Source organism: Ascaphus truei, chromosome 2, assembly GCF_040206685.1.
Source record: "Ascaphus truei isolate aAscTru1 chromosome 2, aAscTru1.hap1, whole genome shotgun sequence".
Classification (NCBI taxonomy): Eukaryota; Metazoa; Chordata; class Amphibia; order Anura; family Ascaphidae; genus Ascaphus; species Ascaphus truei.
In genome coordinates this window covers 86,799,701-86,824,482 of record NC_134484.1, presented here as the reverse complement: position 1 = coordinate 86,824,482, position 24,782 = coordinate 86,799,701, and the positions used below count along the sequence as shown (strand labels likewise).

At 45.0% G+C, this 24,782-nt stretch overlaps 1 protein-coding gene across 4 annotated transcripts in view; it reads left to right on the top strand.

The window, feature by feature from the left end:
- PKIA (cAMP-dependent protein kinase inhibitor alpha) overlaps positions 1-22,939 on the top strand; it is an 88,262-nt gene extending 65,323 nt beyond the window's left edge. For all 4 annotated transcript variants that reach the window (XM_075583069.1, XM_075583068.1, XM_075583070.1 and 1 more), the window contains 2 exons: positions 7,923-8,100; positions 21,753-22,939. In XM_075583069.1, the coding sequence (XP_075439184.1) occupies positions 7,950-8,100; positions 21,753-21,826 (225 nt within the window). In that variant the 5' untranslated portion in view covers positions 7,923-7,949 and the 3' untranslated portion in view covers positions 21,827-22,939. The remainder of the gene's footprint in view (positions 1-7,922; positions 8,101-21,752) is intronic.
- The last annotated feature ends 1,843 nt before the right edge of the window (positions 22,940-24,782 follow it).

The following is a 24,782-nucleotide window of genomic DNA, read 5'->3' as shown; positions in this document are numbered from 1 at the left end:
GGGGGTGAGTACCCATTTGTGTATAAATTGTGGTATGTTTAGCATGTTCTGTAGCCCTCCTTGATAAAGGCAATCTATTTGCCGAAACGTTGGACCTTTGGTGGCACAATAAACTGCACCTTTAGAAAGACCGTGTGCCTGCTTCCATTCCTTTGCTCTTATTAATAATATTCAGGATATGTCCTAGTTTCCCAAGTGGAATTTAAGAGGGGCGTACAATCTGGTGAGGATCCGCACGGGGAGGTGAGTGGAAACACGCATTTAAGACTAAGTATGAACACTTTAAATATTGCATAGTGTCATTTGGACTTAGCAATCCCCCTGCAGCCTTTAATTTTTTTGCTAAGTACATTTTTTGCGACCTACTTAGTGATTTCCTTGCAGTATACCTGGATGACATTTTAATTCACTTACATTGGAAAATGGAACATGTGAAACATATATGTGAAGTGTTGAAAAGGTTACTGTATGTATACACAGATTGTATGCCAGACTGTTCAGATATTCTTTTCAGGTTACAGAGGTGAAGTTCCTTGGATATGACTCCTAAGTGTGTGTCCATTGCTAAACAAAAAAATCATGCAATTGAAGCCTGGCTTACGCCACGGAGGTAGCAGCTTTGCTATTTCATATTGTTGTTTTATACAAGAAAACTCCAAACTGGTAACACCTCTAACAAACCACACTCACAAGGGAGTACCCATTAAATGGACCTACGAAATTGAGTTTGTGTTTGAAACAAATAAAAGTGAATCATAAAAACTTGACATTTCTAAAGTCAGCTAAGTGTATTAGCCCTAGGCACATTGGATGGATGTCGATTTTTGCACGCTTTCTATATTTATTTCGTATCGACCAGGAACTTAGCATGGGAAGGCTGATGCCTTGTCCCATCTCCACACCGCTGACGGGAACCATCCTGAACTACTGCCAATCTTAACTCCTCTGAAGGTTATTGTAGCTAAAGATCCGACTGCCTGGGAAACACAACTACAGGTCACACCCAAGGAATTAAAGGAACTGCAGTTTTTTTTTTTTTAAAACATCCCTAATGTGCAGCAGGAGATGGAAGCCTTATTTACAAGGGGACAAAGATTGTTGTGCCTTTACAGAAGACAGGTAGAGAATTACTGAAGTGGTGTCATGACACCCCATTAGCAGGTCATCTGGAGTACGAAAGACTCTTGAACTCATCCAGCGTTGGTTTTGGTGGCCTCAAATGAAAAATGATGTTGAGGAATATGTTCAATGCTGTGCAATATGTGCACAGATGAAAACCTCTCGACAAAAACCTTATTGACTCATTCACCCTTTGCTGGTGCTGTTACGCCCTGGCAAAGACTATCTATGGACTTTATCACTGGTCTTCCGAAGTCCCATAGTAATACAGTAAACTGAGTTATCATTTACATATTTTCGAAAATGGGGCACTTTGTAGCCCTACCCAACCTTCCCTCTGCCCCTACTTTGACCTCTCTGTTCATGCATCATGTGTATTAGCTGCATGGATTGCCCATTATCATGGTCTCCGATTGAGCACCATAGTTCATGGCATGCTTTTGGAAGGCACTGACTTCCACTTTAGGAATCCAATTACGGTTCTCCTCAGCATTTCACCCACAAGTGGATGGTCAAACCGAACGTGTGAATCAAGTCCTCGAACAGTACCTCCGCAGTTATATCTATCACAATCATGACAATTGGATGGATCGCCTACCTTTGACAGCATTTTCCTATAATAATCACGTTCATACCTCCACCAGAATTTCTCAATTTTTTTGTGTCATTTGGTATTCCAAAATACTCCTTATTTCTCCAACCCTAGAAATGACCCGCAGCACTTGCGAATTACAGGCTACCATTCAGAATTTAAACCTATATTTGTGGGCTCCAACCCCATGGTCCAAATTATGAACCCTGTTGCAGTGGAGTTAGGCTTGTCGCTTCGCTGGAGGGTGCACCCGGTGGTTCATGTCTCTTTGCTCAAGAGAGTAATTACTGCACATGTTCCCAAGGAACAGTCACCCATAGTAATCGAGGATGGCACCAGAGAATAGGAAGTAGTACATATCCTGGATTCTTGAACCCGACAAATGCGCCTAGAATATTTGGTGGACTGAAAGTGGTACATTCCTGAAAACCGTCTCCAATGTACATGCACTCAGATTGGTACAGCTGCAGCTGCCGGTTTTAGACCACTTGCCTTAAATTCTGCACTAAAACCCATCCAATGTTGCGAGATTTCTACAGCACGCTGCGATATTTCTGCAGCCAGATTAATGGCCCATCAGATTAATACAGTGGGAGTCCCTGCATTTGAATGGGACTCACGCTGTGTGAATCCTACCAGGCTGCGAGTCCCATTCAAACTCAGGGACCCCCACTTGTTAATCCGATTGGCCATTACAGCCTTCTGTGGACAATGTCACGAGTTACTGCGAGATGGTCACAGATTTTCCAAGGCAAGTGGTCTAAAACCAGCAGCTACATCTGTATGAGCTTTCCACTCCTGGCAACCGACCAAAGCAGGGCCTCGCCCTGCTCTGCGGGCACACGGCCCTTCCCCAGGGAGGTATACAGTCATGTCCTAATTGCTATTCCAAAGATGATCTTGCGTGGTTGCCAAGGTGTAATAGTTTTTTTTGCAGTTCTGGTTCTCCATGTTTTAGTGCTGGCTATCCAGCCCAGTCACCCTTGTTTTCAGCACTATTTAAACCAGAAAATGGCTCACTTCCTTGCTACTGCAACAGGTTATTCCTTGTTGTTGCTAGTTGCCTGGCTCATCTGTTCATTGCTGGTCTTTTCGCCACTTTGCTATTTGGACCTCTACTGGATCTCCTATGTACAACCCATGCCTGTCTGACCTCCCATTGCCTGTCTAGAACTGTGCCTGCCTTAATACTTCTTTACTGCTTTACTTTTCTTGATACAGTTCTCTATGCAAAAGGTTAGCCAAAGGGTTAAATAAATAACCCTTTTCAAGAGATATATACATAGGTATTTCACTGTGTATTTTTGTCACATTGGATGTTGCTCTGGACTTCTTTGTTTCTTGTTTTATACAATTAGCCACACCCAGTAGCACTCCTTTTGACACTTATTTACATATATATATTTTGTGGTAATTTTGGGGGAGTTTCTGAGAGCTTTCTGGGTATCTGTGTGTTACAGTGGCGGCCGCCTTTAGCCTCCTGCGGCCTTTTCCCCGCGATTTTTAAAATCGCGGGCTAATGCGGGCCGTTATCGGCAGTTTTGGGCGCCTGCGGGCATTTTCAATGTCTAGCGTTAAGCGCTTTCATTGTCTAGCGCTATTAGCGCTATCTGGTGATTTCGGGCCGCGCGGAAAAGGTCAGTGAGAGACGGAAAACATCCCCGAATTTTTTCGGGGATGTTGGAGATTAAAAGGTGGCTGCGACAGTAGTTCTCTATGCAAGTTTCACCGCAGCCCAGGGGTGCCGCTCGCTACCCCCATTGTGTATTATCCGAGGGGGTGGAGGTGTTATTCCTGGTTAGCTGTTGTCGTTATTTATCTGCTCCTGTGTGCCCTTCTTTCTGTGCTGTCACACTTTTGTACTGCTCAGTGCTCACTGCTCCCACGTGTAGCTAGCTAACTGCGGGGGGCCCTGCAGTCACATTCAAATAGCAGGGCCCCCTGTTGTGTTTATCCAATGGGCCATTAGTCTGGCTGCAGAAATATCACAATATCTCACAGAAATGTTGCAGCGTATCTGTGAGAGAGCCACAGATTCTCCTAAGGCAAGTGGTCGAATAAAAGAGGCCACATCTGTATGTTGGGTGATTTACAGAGACAGTAGGTGAGGGAATAAGTGCAGTAGATGTCAGAGCTTGGCCACAATGGTTGCTAGGGGTGACTGTGAGTGTGGGACAGTAGCCATGAGTGCAGGCTATTGTGATGCGACTTTTAGGGTTAGTCAGTATTAAATTAGATAAGTTAACACCATTGGCAGGGAGGCGTGGGTGAGAGCAGGTGTGTATATGTCTGGGTGCAGGATTAGGAGAGATATCCACAGCAGCAAGAAGGAGTAGAGAGAGAAAGGCGGTAAGTAGAGGATTTGTGGGGATCTTTTTTATTAAGGGGTAAATAAGTTGTTGGGAAAGAGGTGTATAAATATTAGAGCCGTGTATGGGCACAGGCATTGGTGGAGGGGAGGAGAAATGAAGACGTGGATAGAAGGAGGGGAGTTGGGAAGTTGGAGAGAACACAAACGTTTACAAAAGAGTGAGGAAACAGCAAACAGAAAAAGCAATAAAGGGCATAATGAGATGCAGGGGGAGAGATGTGGGAGGAGAGAGTTCCCAGGTATTGGAGGATAGGAAGAGTAGGAGTTGATAGAGAAGGTGTATAAATCAGGCCTAGCAGGGCAGTGTAGCACTGACTATTAAAGCTGCAGTTCAAGCTCCCATTTTTTGTTTTTTTTTAGTTGTTTTTTTTACTTCAATAGTTTCATGTGGGCAATTTCTACTTACCTAAAGAACTGCATAGCTGCCGGTCAATTCGTTCTCAGTCTATTGATCGGCAAAGTTTGGCGACATCTTTAAATATGGGGAATGTAAATAGTTGCTATAGTAACAAGCATGCTTGTTAAAAGAGAATACAAGAAAATTGGTCTTTCAAATTTGTTTGTTTTTTTAAACAGAAAATGCTAAAAGTATTTTTTCTCACTACAGAACTGATTTATGAAAAAAAAACACACATGCAGAATATTGCTTGAACTGCAGCTTTAACCAACAGCTTAGAAACTGAGTCTATAGATGTGTACAAATTATCAGAGCATATAGAAAGTCAAGTTCTCACAGTTGCAGAATTTTTATTGTTGAAGTACAGAGTCCAGTTTTTCTTGTAGTCTTCCCTTCCAATTATAACTCCAATGTTAACTACACAGACACTTCATATGTGATACTTAAGATGTTACACAGCCATACAGCACAGCCAAGATAGACTGACTTAAATAATCAAAACAGATTCACAGCTAATAATTAAGGGAGTGGTTCATCATTTCTACTCAGACAGACATACCAAGGAGATGTTAATTAGAGAAGTTCTGTTGCAATTCGGGTTCAATTGATAGAAGTATTCAACTCAGAAAGACATACCAAGGCAGTACACTGCTTAGAAAGTATGGCCCACTGTCTTTATCCTTTATAAGATAAGATTAGAAGTACAGTACTAACTGAAGTCACTAGCTCACTTTGTTACATTACTTTCTCGCTGCATCTGCTTTATTTGCTGAGCTTCATCTTGTTTTTACTGATGTGTGTGTAAGAAACCCTATGTTTTATTTGATCTCACCTGGCCTCAGTAACTCATATCCCTCAGTACATATTACCTTCTGCTTGAAGTCCTTTCTAGGTTATAATCAACAAAATAGATATCCCTTGGAGATATGCAAGTAGACAGTGGTGCACTGCTAGCCATCAGATGGTTTAGCGCACACTTCTAGAGGTGCAGTGGTTGTGGGCTCTAGTCCTCTTGGGTTTGATACCAGTACAGCATTACGGTCACTGGGTGCCTTAGGCTAAGAACTGCCCGATCTGAGGCAGATTCAAATTACCAAAAAAATTGACCATCTCCAATTAGTAGGTGCATTTATTTTAAAGAAATATTCACAATAGTCAATACTATTAACCAATTATTTTATATTGTTGTTTAAATAAAAATAATCGGCTACAGTACAGTACATATAGGTTAAGATCTCGTTATTTCTTTCTTGTCTTTGGGTGGGTTCTAACTCTCCTCCTGTGTTGGGGCCGGTGACCATTCTTGCCATAGTTAGGATTGCAAGGGTGAGTAGTGAAAATCGGCCAAATAGTAAGTCTACTCTTATCTTAATCTTAAATACTTGTAATGAGTACTACACTATTTTTTTCCAACACCAAACAAACCCTGTCAGATTTGACAATATAGATTGGTGGAACATCGTACTGTACGTGATTTACTGTAACATTAAAAAAAATTCTAGATTGGGAATATGTACAAAGTATACAGTGATATGAAAGGATTGTTGAATTTTCCTAAATACAGGTAAACCCCGTTATAGCGCGACCCGTTATAACGCGAAATCGGTTATAACGGGGTTTTCACGTGGCTCCCGTTTTTTTTAAATTATTTTAAATTTTTTAAAAAAAAAATAAATTTTGGGGTGGGCATAAATTGGGACAAAACATCCCCCCCCTCTCTCACATTATCCCCCCCCCCCCGCTCACTGCCCCCCATTGCTCAAAGTACACACCAGCTCACAAAGTACCCCCCCTCTCACAGTATCCCCCCCTGCTCACAGTACCCTCCTGCAAAAAATACCCCCCCTGCTCAAACAGTAACCCCCCTCCCTGCTCAACTAGTAACCCCCTTCCCTACTCACTGTAATCCCCTTCTCAAATCCACTTCTTCTCGCCAGCTTCATACAGTTCCTTTGCGTCCTGCATAGCGAGTGAATCGTCCACACTGCTCCCCTGGTCTCTCCCGGCAGTTGACAAAGACACCAGAGAGCGTGAAGCCAGAATCTCGATCAGACACCCCTCACGTGCGCGTGCGCCGTGCGCATGCGCCGTGTGCGCGGCTCGTGAGATGTGGATGTGGGCTGCCTGTTCCCCCTGCTCCTCTGCTAAACCTAAACCGCTTGTACTGTACATGGAGCACAGCATAAGCCAACCTTCTGATCATGTCCTTTACATCCTATATCAATCTCTAGTGACACATTTACTGTATGGCTGGAGGAGAAAAAATAGCTTTGTAGTCTCCTGACTACTCTTTGACTTTAGAGATGGGGCCTCTATCCACGACTGGGTCTGTCTCAGCATGTCCTGGATCCCTCGCAGGGGTCCAAAGGGGAGGTGTGGGACCTGGATCATTCCCCGGAAGTCTCTCCCTAAAGGGACTTGCCCCCCACGATCCAGCAAGCATCCTCTGCTGAACTCCATACCAGGACCATGGCAAAGGCCCCTATCGCCTCTCGCAGCTGGCAGTTCTCACGCCAAGGGCTAGTATACAGACCCCTGTCAGCACGCACTGTTCCATCAGATTTGGCCAGCTTGAATTGCTCTCATTCACAAAATGGGACCAGCAGGTGTGGCCATGTTTGCAGTCCGTCCTCTCGAGCTATTTGAGTAGCACAATGCCTTAAGCTTTGTGTGGTTGCCGCTGCCCAACTGGCTCTGGGAACGCTGGGAGAGTTCTCAGCTTTCCCTCCGGCGGACGCGGTAGCACTTAAGCGGCGGCCATTTTTTTATTTTTTTTTGCGGCGGCCATTTTGTTTTTTCGCGACCCCGTTAGTAACGCGGTGGTCTCGGGTGGACCCCGAGGACCGCGCTATAATGGGGTTTATCTGTATTTGTAGCTGATATTATATTGTACCTTGTTATTGTCTTGTTTTGATGCAGTTTGATACTTACACATGCAGCGGCCGTTATTCGAACAAATCACGAAGCCGTTTTTGTGTGCGCTGCTGTATACCACGCGGCATTAACACGGCCAATCCCACCAGGCACCCGTGTTTATCGCGGTTGCTTTGTTTGAATTTCATGGATTCTGTTTCTTTGTGTGCAATGAAATTAATGAATTGCAATGTGTACAGTACTGTGCTACTGTGTCAATTTCAGGTGTTTAAAAACCAGAACACTAAAATGCCATTTTCTGCACTCGCCTGCACGCACGTCTTAAGGCGGTAAGTTTGGAAGAAATAACGCGCCACGCACCACGCGCCATGACATGGGTATTCTGAGGTGACGCATGAAGTGTTCGAATAACGGCCGCTGCATCTGTATGCACCACTTAGAAAATTAACTTTAATAATACTATTGATTTGACCAGAATAATTACATTTAACGTATTGGATTTATTTGAACAGTCTGATAAAATTTAGAGCATTTTTACATTTCATGGTCACCCCTATCTTTTCTTTTAGTCACTGCTATGTGGACACTTGGTAGCAATGACTGATGTGGAATCTACGTATGCAGATTTCAGAGCTTCAGGAAGAACAGGAAGAAGAAATGCTGTACATGATATAGTTGTCTCCTCTACAAGTGGAAACACAAGTGAATTGTCTGTGAAATTATCAGAGCTTGATATAGCCAAGTCGGGTAAGTGCTAGTTTTACATAGTTTTCAGAGGTTTTTTTTTTCATTTAAGTTTTTATTGTGTTTTCAAACTATTGTAAATACATACAGTTATTACCATAATTACATGAGGGAACCATGGAACCCAAACTGATTTTAGATTTATATATCCAATTTTAATATAAAAAAAAGAAAGGAGAAGAGGATAGAAGAAAGAAATGGCTAAAGAAGAGAAAATAAAATGGAAAGGGGTGAAAGGGGTAGGAGAGTGGGGGGGGGGGGGTACCAACCATCTTATCCTGTTTGGCTTGGCTTCCTGGGCAGCGAGACTCTGTGTCTCTCTCATTTCTGCTGTCTAGCTCCATTCCTTCCAGGCCAAACCCTAGGTCTTTAGCTACTCGAGCTCCTACTTATATGATCATTATTGTCTTCTATTAGGCTTCTAGACAAGAGTCCCAAATTTTGTGAAATTTTTCGGTGGAGTTTTTAAGGAAGGCAGTGAGCCTCTCCATCAACATCACTTCATTAATTCTATTTGTAACCATTGACCTGGATGGAGTCAATGGGTTTTTCCAAGTGGCTGCTATCGCGTATCTGGCTGCTGTCAGAATATGCAATATCAGGCGCTTAATAGGGTGGCTTATTTCCTATACTTAGTTGACCAGCAGGTATACCAGTGGGCACAGGGGGATTTCTAAGTCTGTGGTCTCGTTTCTAATCTTCTGGATATTTTTGTATTGCCGGGCAGAACCACCATATGTGGGCCATGTCACCTACCTGGCCACATGCCCTCCAGCATTGTTCTTAGGATTCTGGGAAGATCTGTTTTAGCCTCTCTGGTGTGAGATACCATTAGAATATTATTTTATATATGTTTTCTTTTGTGGCCGTACAGATGGAGGTTTCGGCCGTATTATCCCAGATATCATCCTAGTCTTCTCTGGCGATTTCCATCCTCAGGTCTCTGGACCATTTGGTCATATAACTATGGTCTGTAGTGGACCCCGCCAAATCTAGCCCTGCATAAATCATCGTTATTAGTCCATTTTGGTATTTTTCCTTTTTGCATAAGTGCTCGAAATGGTTAGCTCTGGGAATTTTGAGTTCCTAGAGATGGGTAAGTCTCCTATCCTTTTAATGTTTTTATTCTTAAACTGGTCGAAATTGCTTGGGCTCAACCCTGGTGGGAAATTTGGGTTATCAAAAAGGGGGGTGATCTGTGGGGTGTTTGACGTCAGTTTACATTTTGTTTTTGTTTTAGCCTAGATGTTCATTGTGAATTTTATAGGTCCGAGATCTGGATTTTTATGTCTCTGGTCTTTTTTCCCTGTTGTCTAGAGCGATATTGCTAATGGGCAGTCCTCTGAGTAGCTCGATTCGATTGCTACCCAGCAGAACTGGGCTGGGTCAGCGTTCCAGGCGACTATTTGGCATAGTTGTGCTGCATGGAAGTATTGAAGTATATCCGGGATCCCCATGCCGCCCCTCGATCTGGAGGCCATCAGCATGGACCTAGTCACTCTTGGTCTTTTCCCTTGCCAGATGAATTGAAAGATTTGGTTCTGTAGGGCTCTTAATTTCCCTCTTGAGTAATATAGCAGTCTGGGGAGGATATTTATTTTTATGGAGATTATCCTACCGATCCATGATATTTGTTGCTTGCTCCACTTCAGTAGGTCCTTTTTAATGTTGTCAAATAATGTCGGGTAGATGTTTTCATAGAGGGATTTGTAGTTTCTAGAGATGTTGACCCCTAGATATTAAATATGAGTTGGTCGCCATTTACACTTGAATTTTTTTTTTAGAAGTTGGATCTCGGGGTCTGGGAGGGACATGTTGTAGGCTTCCGATTTGTCCTTGTATATTTTGTATCTGTCAGGACGAGCTCACCACAAACGAGGCGGGACCGCGGTGCTGAGGTGGGATAGGCTATAATGCCACCCACAGCCACGAGGGCACGTCTTGAGAGTAGAGTGGTCTGGGAGTCCGAGTCGGGGCAGGAGAGGTATGGATGGTAGAGGGTGCTGTTCGCCAATTCCGGGGTTAGAGAGAAGAACGTAATCGTTTACCGTTTGCCGGGTTCCGGTGCCAGAGGTGCGGAGAGTCGTATTGCCGTATGCCAAGTTCGGGATGCCAGAGGTGCGGATAGTCGTAGAGGAAGCCAGTTCGGTACACGAGGAAGACTGCAAAACAAGACAGGACAAGACAGGACTAGGGAGGCAGAGAGTGATGAGAACAACTGGTTCTATGCTCAGCCGACGAGTTAGTGAAACTGTAGGGTATATATGGGAGAGAGGACCCAATGGCAGCGCAGCAAGGTGGGGGGGTGTGGAAGGGCCAGGCTACGGCAGGGATAGGTCCAGCATGAGTCCCAGGGAAGGAGCAATAAAGCCCAGTAGTAAGGTTGTATCTAGTAGCAGCAATAGTTTGAGGTACTGTGCCTTTAAGGGGCTGGTGTGCCTCCGTGTGGCCGCGCCTCCGTGTAGCAGCGCTTGCGGGCGCGTGACCGGGCATACCCGCAGGACCAACCCTTGAAGAGGAGCATTGGCGTGCGCGCGCGCCCACGTGGAGCTGCGATCGGCGTCTTGTAGGAAGGCTGCCTGTGTGCCACGGGAGGACCCGGCGGAGCTGCAGGTGAGTGGGGAGCACGCCGAGAGTGGCGTGACTCCCGGATCCTTACAGTACCCCCGCCTTCAGGGGCGTACTCCGGGCGTCCATGACATGGCTTGGAGGGATTCCTACGATGGAAAGCCTGGACGAGTCGAGGTGCATGGAGATCCCGGTGGGGAATCCATGAACGTTCCTCTGGTCCGAACCCCCTCCAGTGGACCAGGTATTGTACTCCTCCTCTGGAAATCCTAGAATACAGGATAGACTGGACCTCGTACTCCTGTTGACCTTGGATCAGAAGAGGAAGTGGAGGAGAAGTGGTCTTAGAAAAGCGAGAACTCTGAAATGCTGGTTTAAGCAAAGATACATGGAAGACTGAAGGAATCTTCATCGAGGGTGGAAGGCGCAGACGATAAGCCACAGAATTAATCCTCCTGACCACGGGAAAGGGACCGAGGAACTTGGGTGCTAGCTTCATGGTAGGAACCTTTAGTCGTATATTCCTGGAAGAGAGCCAAACCCTGTCTCCTGGAGCGAACTCCGGGACCTGGCGTCGAAGGCGGTCTGCCTGGAGTTTCTGTCTCCCTGTGGCCACCTTTAAGTTCTCCTGAATCCTCCTCCATAAGTCTTTCAGCCGGGAGATGCGCTTGTCAACCACTGGTACTCCTGAGGATAGAGGGGAGAAGGGTAAACGGGAAGGATGAAAGCCACAATTTATAAAGAAGGGAGATTCTTGAGTGGAGTCATTGCGAAGGGAGTTGAGGGCAAACTCGGCCCAAGGAAGCAGATCCACCCAGTCATCCTGTGTATCGGTTATAAAACATCGAAGGTATTGTTCCAGGTTTTGGTTGGCCCTCTCCGTCTGCCCATTGGTCTGTGGGTGGTATCCAGAGGAGAATTCAGTGAAATACCCAATTTTCAAGAAAAGGCTCACCAAAATCTTGACACGAATTGGGACCCTCAATCAGAAACGATGGTTGAGGGGACTCCATGAAGACGAAAAATCTCCTGGACGAAAACATCCGCAAGCCTGGAGGAATTCGGAAGACCCCTCAAGGGAACAAGGTGCGTCTGTTTGGAAAAACGATCAATTACCACAAGAATAGTATTCATCCCTTTGGAGGTTGGGAGCTCTACGATGCAATCCATAGAAATATGGTTCCAAGGCCGGTCTGGAATGGGTAAAGGAAGGAGAAGACCTGCTGGTCTGACCCGGGGTACTTTGTTGCGAGCGCATGTGCCACACGCTTTTACAAACTCCTCCACATCCTTAGCCCTCTCTGGCCACCAGAAGGTACGCTGGACAAGGTCATTGGTTTTCCGTATCCCTGGATGTCCTGCCGATTTAGAGGAATGGCACCACTCGAGGACTCTCTTGCGATGTTGGGGTGCCGTGTAGAGTCTTCCCTCCGGAACCTTGAACCCCATCGGAACCCGTGATTGCTCGGATCAAATCTTGTCCATGATATCAAAGGAGTTGGCGGACACAATAAGTTTAGAGGGAATTATCGTCTCTAGCTGCTCTTCAGACCTATCCTCTGCAAGGAACTGTCGAGACAGGGCATCCGCCTTCAAGTTTTTGGAGCCAGGAATGAAGGAGATGAGGTAATTGAACCGTGAAAAGAATAGTGCCCAGTGGGCTTGTCGAGCGCTCAAACGACGTGCCCCTTCTAAGTAGAGAAGGTTCTTATGGTCTGTGATTATGGTTATGGGTGTCTCCGTGCCTTCTAAGAGGTGTCTCCATTCTTCTAATGCCAACTTGATTGCCAAGAGCTCCCGGTTACCGACATCGTAATTCCGTTCTGCGGAAGAGAATTTCTTCGAAAAGAAGGCACATGGGTGTAACCTGGCTAAGGGAGAAGTCCTTTGGGACAGAACAGCACCAGCCCCGATGTCAGAGGCACCCACTTCCAGAGTAAATGGAAGTTTAGGGTCTGGGTGGGTGAGGATAGGGGCAGACACAAAAGCCTTTTTTAGAAGATTAAATGCCCGTATGGCGGTTTCGGACCATGATGAGGGATCTGCACATTTCTTGGTTAGAGCAGTGATGGGCGATACCGTAGAAGAAAAATTGCGAATGAAGCGCCGGTAATAGTTTGCGAAACCTAGAAAGCGTTGCACGGCTTTGAGGGTGGTCGGACGGGGCCAGTCCAAAATGGCCTTAAGTTTCTCTGGATCCATATTGAAGCCGGAATCAGAGATAATGTATCCCAGAAAGGCCACGGACGTCAGATGGAACTGACATTTCTCCAATTTCGCAAAGAGATGGTTCTCCCGGAGACGTAACAGCACCTGTTGGACGTGTTTGATGTGTTCTTGGGTGGATTTAGAAAAGATTAGGATGTCGTCTAAGTAGACGATGAGGAATTTGTTAAGAATGTCCCGGAAAATCTCATTGACAAAATCCTGAAAGACTGCTGGTGCGTTGCACAGACCAAATGGCATGACCAGGTATTCATAGTGGCCGTCATGGGTGTTAAAAGTAGTCTTCCACTCGTCCCCCTCATGTATCCTTACTAGATTGTAGGCGCCTCTTAGATCCAGTTTAGAAAAAATAGTAGCTCCCTGAAGACGGTCGAAGAGTTCCGATATCAAGGGCAGCGGGTAGCGGTTCTTGCGCGTGATGTTATTCAAACCCCGGTAATCGATGCATGGACGAAGAGAACCGTCCTTCTTTTTTACGAAAAAGAAGCCTGCTCCGACTGGGGAGGAAGATTTTCGGATGAAACCCCTCTCTAAATTCTCTGCAATGTAAGTGTTCATGGCTTTAGTCTCTGGGAGAGAGAGTGGGTAGGATCGTCCCCTGGGAATAGCTGCCCCGGGCAGCAGGTCAATCGGGCAGTCGAAAGGTCGGTGCAGAGGTAGAACCTCGGATCGTGCTTTGTCGAACACATCGCGGAATTCCAAATACACAGAAGGCAAGGAGTCAAACCTTCTCTGGCAGGGTACACAACCCACCAACCTTCTGGAATATCTTAGTACAGGACTTAGCACATGGAGCACCCCACTGGATGGGTTCCCGATCTGTCCAGTCGATGCGAGGATTATGGACTTGGAGCCAAGGAAGACCCAAAATCAACTCAACGGAGGGAGTGTGGATAACATCGAGGGTAATGATCTCCGTATGAACGTCGACGAACTGCAGTAGGAGAGGCACCGTCTGTAGCATGATGAATGCCGGCTGCAGGGGTCGACCATCAATGGCCTCCAGACCCACCGGCGTCCTCTTACTGATGAGTTGAATATTGTTCCGTCTAGCAAAGGTTTGATCGATTAAATTGTCTGCGGAACCGGAGTCTATGAACGCCCGTGCTTGAGTATGAAATCCCTCTCCAGACAGTGTTACTGGCAACAGTATCCTGGTGGGAAGGACGTCTTTGATGATGGGAGAGAGAGACAGTATTCCCAACGAGACTCTCCGGGATCTCATTGGGAGTTGGCGTTTCCCGGCTTGTGGGGACACTGGAGTACTAAGTGACCGGAATTGCCACAGTACATGCAGAGACCAGCATTGCGCCGGCGTTGCTTCTCGGCAGAAGACAGCTTATTACCTCCCAACTGCATTGGTTCCGGGACGTCCCAGGATGGAGGTGTTGGAGGCACGAACAATGGGGCAAGAGGCCTTGAAACCCGTTGACGGTAACGAGAACGTTCAGTCTTCCGCTCCTGCAGACGCTGGTCCACCCGAATGCACAGACCGATCAAATCCTCTAGGTCAGTGGGACGTTCCCGCACCGCGAGCTCATCCTTTAGGGATTCTGACAGGCCTTGCCAAAACGCCGAAGATAGTGCTTCATTGTTCCATCCCGTCTCAGCAGCAAGGGTGCGGAACTCCACAGCGTACCGGGCGACGGAACGATCTGCCTGGGTTATGTGGTGGAGAGAAGAAGCTGCCGTTAATTGCCGTGCAGGGGTGTCGAAGACTCTTCGGAACTCATGGGCGAAGAGGTCGATGTCCTGTGTGATGGGCCCTTGTTGTTCCCAGATGGGAGAAGCCCAGGCCAGCGCCTCGTCGGTGAGAAGAGCCACGATATAGCCGACCTTAGAAATGGAAGAGACAAAACGAGAGGGCGAGAGTCGGAATTGGATGAAACATTGATTAAGGAAACCCCTACATCCTTGGGGATCCCCAGCATAGCATTTGGGAGCAGGAATACGGGGTTCCAAAGCAAACGGAGGTGCTGGAAAGGCTGTTGCGGGGGCTGTGGGAGCCATGGGTGAAGGTTCCCGACTGGAAGCTTGGACTTGAACGGTAAGGGAATGAAGGCTCTGCTGAAACATATCCATCCGCCTATCAGCTTGCTCCAGATAAGTCTCTAGCCTGGTGAAGAGATTCGTGTGGGAATTTAAAGTACGCTCCACCTCAGCGGGGTCCATGTTTGTTGGGCTGAGCATAATGTCAGGACGAGCTCACCACAAACGAGGCGGGACCGCGGTGCTGAGGTGGGATAGGATATAACACCACCCACAGCCACGAGGGCACGTCTTGAGAGTAGAGTGGTCTGGGAGTGGGGGCAGGAGAGGTACGGATGGTAGAGGGTGCTGTTCGCCAATTCCGGAGTTAGAGAGAAGGACGTAATCATTTACCGTTTGCCGAGTTCGGGGTGCCAGAGGTGCGGAGAGTTGTATTGCCATATGCCAAGTTCGGGATGCCAGAGGTGCGGATAGTCGTAGAGGAAGCCGGTTCGGTACACGAGGAAGACTGCAAAACAAGACAGGACAAGACAGGACTAGGGAGGCAGAGAGTGATGAGAACAACTGGTTCTATGCTCAGCCGACGAGTTAGTGAAACATTAGGGTATATATGGGAGAGGACCCAGAGGCAGCGCAGCAAGGTGGGGGTGTGTGGAAGGGCCAGGCTACGGCAGGGATAGGTCCAGCATGGATCCCAGGGGAGGAGCAATAAAGCCCAGTAGTATGGTTGTATCTAGTAGCAGCAATAGTTTGAGGTACTGTGCCTTTAAGGGGCTGGTGTGCCTTTGTGTGGCAGCGCCTCCGTGTAGCAGCGCTTGCGGGTGCGCGACCGGGCATACCCGCAGGACCAACCCTTGAAGAGGAGCATTGGCGTGCGCGCGCGCCCACGTGGAGCTGCGATCGGCGTCTTGTAAGAAGGCTGCCTGTGTGCCGCGGGAGGACCCGGCGGAGCTGCAGGTGAGTGGGGAGCACGCCGAGAGCGGCATGACTCCCGGATCCTTACAGTATCCTGATAGCCCACCAAATTCCTCTGGTGACTTCAATAGATTTTGTAGAGAGAGCAGTGGATTGGTTAGGATGACATTGTCTGCGAACAGCGATATCTTGTAATTCTTGTCGCTTATGTTTATTCCTTGAATATCTGGGTGCGTTCTGATCTTTGAGGCCAGAGGCTCAATTGATAGGTTGTTGCTTATGTTTATTCCTTGAATATCTGGGTGCGTACTGATCTTTGAGGCCAGAGGCTCAATTGATAGGGCAAAGAGGAGGGGAGATAGGGAGCAGCACTGCCTTGTTCCATTCTTAATATTTATTGTCTCTAGTTTATTACTTGGTAATTTAACTAGAGATCTAGGGGAGTGATAGAGGACTCTGACCCCTTCTAGAAATGGTCACAAGAAACCAAAGGACTGCATGGTCTTGTCCAGGAATATCCACTTTATTCTGCCAAATGCCTTTTCTGCGTCGAAGCCTAGTAGGATTGCCTTTGTTTTAATGAAGTGGACATGCTCTATGATGTTGACAATTTGTATTGTATTGTCCAAAGCCTGTCCTAGCCAATAGGTTAAACCCAATATTACCAAGGCTTATCAACATAGATCAGGTTTTCAGAGTTAAACGCGTAAAAAAAAAAAGTCTTGCTCTGCTCATTTTTACATTGTTGGTTACCACAAAATCAACAGAACTACATGTAACAGTAAGACGGTGAACAACAAATTAGAGTCTACTGCTGGGCAGAGGAAAACATTTACTTGGTTAACAAAAGAGTGCCTGTTTTTAATGGGATACTGTATTTTAAAAGGACCAGGTAGATTATATAATATAACATGTAGAACAACCCTATCTCCTCCCCCCCCCCCCCCCCCCGGCATGAAGGATAGGGTGCACACCAAAATTAAAACACAGTACCAAGGCTATTACTGTCCCTTTAACCAGGAGTTCTGCTTAAAGGTGTAGGGGTCTTCAACAGTTACCTTGTTCTTCTTAGTGTGCTCAGATCCGTGCTGGTTCTTGGTGAGGAATAGGATAACAGAAAAAGGCGCCAGGAACTTTTCACTGTTTATTCTAAGATGACTTGATGAGGAACAGGACAGGTTTTTAGTACTTTGACTAGTACTTTGACTAAACTTCGATAAATATTAGTGCATTGCCGATCGACTTTGCACTGATTTATCGCGCACTAAAACATTTTGGTAAAAACGGTATTCACTAAGGCCTCGGCCATGCTCCCTGCTGGCGTGCTGAGGCGCGCTGAGGCGCAGTGAAAGCGGGTGATTTTCCTGGCCTTGCGGTTCCTTACCGCACGCGTGGTCAGCGGGCCATCAGGGGGCGGGCCGGGGGCGGGCCAGTGACGTCACGGAGCTGGTTCGCCCTCATTGGGCGATCCGCTCACGTGACCGGCCTGTCGCGCCGGCAAGCGGGGGAATTTTAAATTCCCCTAAGACCTGCGCTTCCGCAAGCGCGCGGAAGCGCAGGTGAGCCCCTACTAAAGCCGCTCTAATTGCGGCTGTAGGGGCTCAGTGCTGAGCAGGAGCGCGCCTCAGCACGCTTCCGCCAGCAAGCAGTAAACATGGCCGAGGCCTAAGAAAAAAATCTAAGTTTTTTAAAGTTTGATTTAAAAAAAGCAGTATCTAATGACTTGTTTTTTTTTTCTCTAAGTGCTATCGCGCTATATATCCTAGCGATCGGGAACTGATTGGAACTGTAGCCTGGAAGAGCTGCATGGAAACCGTGTGTCTCCAAGCATGGCTCTTACAGGCAATCGTACAGTTTCAATATTAATTGTAATACTAGTGTACGTGAGCAGAACCGCATTAATTTCAGCCTTGGGGACCCCATACTTCCCCAGATACAGGCCCCGGTATGGGATGCCGGTATCCCTGCAATGTTAAAATCCTCCGCGTCACGGGGGATTTAAATCCTGCAGGGGGATACCGGTACCCCATACTGGGGCCTGCATCTCGGGAAGTAGGGGGTCCCCAAGGCTGAAATTAATGAGGTTCAGCTCAGAAGACACTCTGCTCATGTACACTAGTATTAAAAAAAATGAACGGTTTTGAAGCTGCTATTATTTTATTTTTACTAATAGTGTACGTACGCAGAGTGTCTCCTGAGCTGAACCGCATTGATTTCAGCCCCCCTACTTCCAGAGATACAGGCCCAGTAAGGGGTGCCGGTATCCCCAAGCAGGATTTTAAACTCCCGGTCATGTGATGTGGAGGATTTTAACATTACGGGGATACCGGCACCCCGTACCGGGGCCTGTATCTCGGGAAGTAGGGGGTTCCCGAGGCTGAAATTAATGCGGTTCAGCTCAGGAGACCCCATGCTGACATACACTATTAGTAAAAATTACATTAAAGCAGCTTCATTACCTTAGCGGCAAGCCAATGAAGGGGTAAAGACATTCTACACACAAAAGCTAGTTTGTTGGGAGTAGAGGGGGGTGAAAAGGGTAGTTTCACCAGGGTGGGCAGTTAGGCCTACCGGGAAGGTTGCGGGAAGATTTAACCCCTTCATTACCATAGCGGTTACCCACCCGGTAGGCCTAACCACTAACACTGGGCCAAGTACCCCCTTCACCCAATCCCTCTACCCCCAACAAACATTTAAATACCTTCTACCTACCAATACACAACCCACCCCCTTATCCTCAACAACCCTCCGACCCCCCTAACAAATACAGTACGGTAATGGGCAACATGACTATTATCCAGATATGGATAATAGTGCATTTGCCCATTTAAAATAAAACCAGCCAGCATAAAGTAAATAAAACTTGCACTTACCCCTGCCAGAATGAAGGCCATCCTCATCCTAATCATCGTCCATGTCCTCCGTTGGCAACAACAGTACAATAAAAATACAATCTAATGGCCCCTAACCTCTTAATCACCTTAGCGGTTAGTAACCGCTATAGTAATTATGGGTTAACCCACCCTCCCCTGCTACCCACCTGGGCGGCCTAACCACCCTCCCCGGGGCAACTACCCCCACCCTCGCTACCCAAGCTTAAAAAAAAAAAACACAGGCACAAAATAAAACACATTACATTAAAAAAAAAAACAACTACAAATGTGACAAGCAATGCATTTCTTGGCAAATGCTTGTTTTTTATTTGTTTTATACAGTATGTATTTTTGTTCATTGCTTTTTATCATTCTTGGGTTTCTTTCTTTATTGTTTTGGTAATTCTTGTTTATTTTTGGTGTTTAGCTTTTTAATCATGGTGTTTTGTTGGTGTTTGCTTTATGCATTTCTGGTATTTTTTTGGTGTTTGTTTTTTTATTGTTGTTTATTTTTGGTGTGTTTCTTTTGGTGATTGATTTGATTCCATTTTGTATTTTTGGTGGTTGTTTGTTTTTTAGCTAGCCCATTTATTGCTATAGTGGCAAATCATGCCCATATTATATGGGCATGATGTACCACTGTGCCAATCAATGGGTAGAGGGTGGGGGTAGTTACCCCGGGGAGGGTGGTTAGGCCATCTGGGTAGGTAGCACGGGAGGGTAGGTTAACCCCTTAATTACTATAGCGGTTACTAACCACTACGGTGATTAAGGGGTTAGGGGCCATTAGATTGTATTTTTTATTGTTATGTTTCGGCCCATGGAGGACAAGGACAGTAATGAGGATGAGGACAGTCTTCATCCTGGCAGGGGTAAGTGGAAGTTTTATTTACTTTATGCTGGCTGGGTTATGTTTTAAATGGACAAATGCACATATCTGGATAATAGTAATTTTTCCCATTACTGTACTGTATGGGTTGGGGGGTTGTATTTATTTTAATGTATTTCACTGTATTTTATTTCTTTTTTTGAATGGGTAAAAGCACTATTAGCCATATTTGGTTAATAGCACTTTTACCCATTCCTATGGTTGTTACAGGGGGTGGGTGAAGGTGGTAGTTATCCCAGGGTGGTGTTTAGGCCTTGCAGGAGGGTAGTGTGAGGGGTTAACTCCTTCATTACCTTAGTGGTTATAACCACTAAGGTAATGAAAGGGTTAACTTCTACTGCCACCCTCCCGCAAGGCCTAAACACCACCTGGGGCAACTACAAGCTTCACCTATACCCTGTACCAACAACTATTCAGTGCCTGCCTTTTAACCCTTTCATTACCTTAGCGGTTATCCGCTAAGTTAATGAAATTGGTTGCATTTTTGGGGGGCACAGGATTGATATCGGAGGCCAGCGGGGACACCACGGACACCACCCAGAGGCCTCCAGACTCCCGCTGGGACCCCCCAGACACCCACGGAGACCACCCACAATGACCATCCGGAGGCCCCCGGACACCCATGGGGACCACCCAGAGGCCCCCGAACATCCATGGTTACTATCTGGGGACCTGCGGGGACCCCCGGAGACCCGGTCCCTGCTGGCCTACGGTATCAATCCTGTGCATAAAAAAAATATGCTTTTATGCATCTTGCAATATCTTTAGCACCACCCTTTAGTTGGCAATAAAATATTGCAAGATTTTAAAGTTCGTTATGCTTATCACTGTTTAGTGAATAGTATTTAATGGCAAAAATTGATTTTGCCGTTTTTTTGGCTTGTCGAGCGTCTTTTTGGCCTCGGGCTGTTAAAGGTAGTTAAAAAGCCATTATAGAGCGATACTGCACTGTTTTCACTGTTATCACCAAAGTCTTTTGGCTTTCAGTATCATCCCTATGCCAATGATACCCAAATGGACCTCTTCTCCTCTATTTTGACCCGTTATCTGAATCTTAACGTCCAAAAGAGAACTAATACTCTTTCCTCCTTTGAGCCCTCCACCCAAACTCCCCCTTACTGTCAATAATACCACCATCTCATCAACACCCCAAGCCCGTTTCCTAGGGTCATCTTTGACTCTGCCCTCTCCTTCATTCATCATATTCACTCCCTGCTGTCTCCACCTCAAAAATATCACTAGTATACACAGTTTTCTCACTCATGTTGCAACTAAAATCCCAATTCCTTCACTCATCTTATCCAGCCTTGACTTCTGCAACCTGGTTATAGCTGCATTTTCCTGTCCCAACTCCAATCCATCCAAAATGCTGCTGTCAGACTCATCAACCTCACTCACAGCTCAATTTCTTCAGTGTTCTTATGCCAAAGGGAAGCAGCATTAGAGGGGTTGAGCCATTTCTCTATGTTAGCTAGAAGGTAGGGTTTTCCCCTCCAAAACGTGGGCCGTGTTTCTCTGCATATCACGTATGTGATGCAATAAACAGCGCAACTTGCACATTTTGGATACCAGTCCTGTTTGCGCTGCTACCTTTTATTTCTGTTGTTGAGGGAGTTAAAAGGAGGAGGTTATGTGTTGCTGCAAGCTCAATGCAGACAACATGCAACAAAAAGCATGAAAATGGGATGGAAAGCAGGTAATATGGATAAGTTTGGAACGGGGAGGATTTCTGTGACTAGTGGGGCCAGTATACAGAGATCTGTCACCACAAAGCAGGTAAAAAAAATTAGAGAAAAGCAGGTAAAATATTAGGAAAAGGAAGAGAGGGAAGAAGAGGGGTTCATACATACAGTATACTGATTTTTATAGCTTTGTTGATTCATATTTTGCTTATTATTTCATAGTAAGTTGGACAAAGATGGCTTACACTTGATTTCATGGTAATCCAATGTAATCTTTTGTGTGTGTGCCTTGCAAATTGCCTTGTCTCTAAGATCATTTAGAGTGCTATTAGCATGATCATTTAATTGCTGTTTGAGGTTGCATTTGTACAGATGTCTTCAGAATAGCATGTAACCGTTTAACAACTTTTCTGATGTCAAGTTTCTTTAAATATACATTTTGACATTTTCAGTGGAATCCAGTGCATTCCAAAGTCTAATGATACGCAAATTACTCTCTGGTTTCTCTTACAGAGGGTGATGAAAATGAACAAAGAAATCCTACCGAGGAACCCACAGAAGAACAGGCATCAAAGCAGGAAAGCTAACACTGCTTTGTAGTCTGTTGCCAATAGTTACAAACCGCAAAGCAATAGCAAGTTGTGTTGCATTGAAATGGGAGACTCCAACATGGACATGAGGCGATACCAGAATAAATCAAAAAAATTACAAAAAATTGAAAACGGCAAAGAAACGTACCCCAATTAATCATAAGAAATGGCTGAGATTATTGGACAGAATGGATTTTATCACTTGAAAAGTTAATGAAACACCATTGGAGAGCCACGGATATGCGTGAGCTTGGACCCATAAAGGGATTAAATGATGTGCTGTTGTAACGGCTTCCGTGGTTTTTATAGCTCCAGTAATTATACAGACAGAAGTTGATCACAAAGATAAATCAAATAACAAGAAATAAAAAATAAACAATGAATTAAGAACAATGCATCAGTGTTTTGTTGTTTACAACTGTTGTGTACGGTACAGTTTAATCTTCTTCACTATCCTCAGTTAAAAAGGTGCACATGGCAATGTTCCTGTTCTGTGAGCAGTTTAACACTCAATTGAAGAGCTGGTATTTGGTTTTTTTCTTCTGTATCACTTAAATGAATCACATGCAGTTGCAACTAAATCAATACAATCAATGGTTTATCATTACTCAATTTCTTAAGTAAAACAAATAATTGATGATCAGTTGATTTCTTATAAGACATACTGTACCTGCTTAGTAGCAATTTGATTCACTACTACAGTATATGTTGTGTATCATCTGTCTATTTAAACTCTCACTGTATCTTATATGTTATAACACGTGTGCAGCCACTATTTTAATAATACACTTCATAGGTTTGCTTCGTTATATTTTTTCTTTAGCAACTTCTGTATTTCAGATTTTTAAGCCATATCATACAATCCTACTCTTGAATAGTTATGTTAGTGTGTTATGCACTACTGAAATTGTTAAAAGTTGTTGGATGCTATGAATGCACTTAGGAGCAGTGTGTTATTATCTTAGCAGACAAATTCCTTCCAAAACGAGTATTGATTTCTAACACTGTATTTGTTACAAATGTAATAGTGCACTTTTTAATGTTTGTACATTTTACGAATAGTGTGATTGTTTATCAATTGTAATAACCAATAAAAGTTACCCAAATAGATTATGTTTATTGACTTTGAGTCATCGCCTACACAATGACAAAGCTATTGTATTAATTGTACTTTATTTATCATCTTATTTTTTTTTTAAATACTTAGATGTGAAAAATCAATGCGCCTTTGAAAAGTATCAAACAATCTCAGCTAAAATTATGTATTAAAATATCTACAGCAATCAAGTAAATCAATCCTATATGTATAGATAGGGAGCTTTGTATCAAGCTTCACAATTGAATAATTGTGTCAATATATGAAGGAGTGTTGCATTTATTTGTGTCAATGAGCAATTGAGATGAGAATGTATTTGGGAGATTACAGTCCATATTTACTAAGTGGTGCTAGGCTATGGGACACCTTACTGCCCTTTCAAATGAAGAGACTGTAAGGTGCCTTAGGGCTTAGTATTGCTTTGTAAAGCTGGCCCTACGTGTTCAAGTCTCCTGCTGCAAAACTTGGGGGGGGGGGGGAGGGGGAGGAAGCACCAGGTTTATCAATAAAAAACAAAATTCCATAGCTTTCAATGAGAATTTTTTAATGATAATTCTGATACTATTTTTCTTCACCGCTTTATGTGGTGACCCTCCTTTTTTGCAGGCCATTGTTGGTGTGTGTACGAATGAGTTAGTGTGCGTGTGCCTACCTATGAATGTATCTAGTGTGTATGGTATATAAATATAATGGTTATGTGCAGGGCTTGAAAAATTACCCAAAAAGCTACTCGCCCAACCAAAAAAAGCTACTCACCCCCTGGGCCCGTCCCCATTTTGGGAATAAATTCCTGATAAGAAAAATTCTGCATCTCTGCACCATTCTTTTCCCATTTTATTTTCTCAAAACAATCTGCCACATCTGTTGTGGCACATGTCTACAATTCGGCATCATAAATGGTATGAAGATAAAAATATAATTTTATTAATCACAAATAAAATAAAGCTCCAAAGCAGCAGCGATATAGGTTGGTAAACCAACAGAGAAATAAACAAGGGTGCCTAAAAGACTGTTTATATTAGTGGATCTTATAGTATAATGTACCTCCGCTCAATGTAGAAATTATTGACAAGAGGGTCTGTCTAACTACCAACAGTTTGAAACTCTGCACTGTGTGTTGAATATGCACTTGTAGTGTCCAGGCTTCTTGTGGTAGGACAAACTAAATACTTAATATAAAGGTGGATCAGTATAGTGTCTGGCCACTAGGTGGCGTTGTATAGGCTAGTATCTCTGGAGTCCCACATTCAACGCACAGAGGTAAATTACATGCAATAGGGTTTTAGAGGATCAACTCCCGCTCCAGTGGACCTTTGTACTCAGGTAAGTTCACAACCTGTTAATGGGGCTGTATTGATACCCGATGGCCAATAAAAATGTAATGCTAAGGTCCATACCCCTACTATAGAGGCTGAGTTGTTACTGTAGGTATGAAAAGTGATGAGCTAAACAAAAGCGCATCTGTCCGGTGCTCCAAAAACATTTTTAATAAGGTGTGTCACTGGAAACATTATAGTGTATAATCCAGACAGAGTCTTATCTTATATCTGTAATTTGAAAGATGTAAGCCACTGTAGGTATAAAAAGTATGTACAGTATAGCAATGTCTCTGTAGAGATGATCCTAGTATGGAATAAACTGACAACTGGCTGATCACGTTCAGCACAACGATGTTGTAGTGGATTACTCACAGACCAGCGGCTCTGGCGGCTTAGGGGATCTTCACCTCCGCATTGACGCGTGTCTCCTCACAAGGGGACCCAAAGGGAATCCCTGTGATGTCAGTAGGAAAGACAGGCACCAAGTGGCCGTCCGCCAGGAAGGGACACGCAGCCCCCGGTCGCGCAAATGGATCCA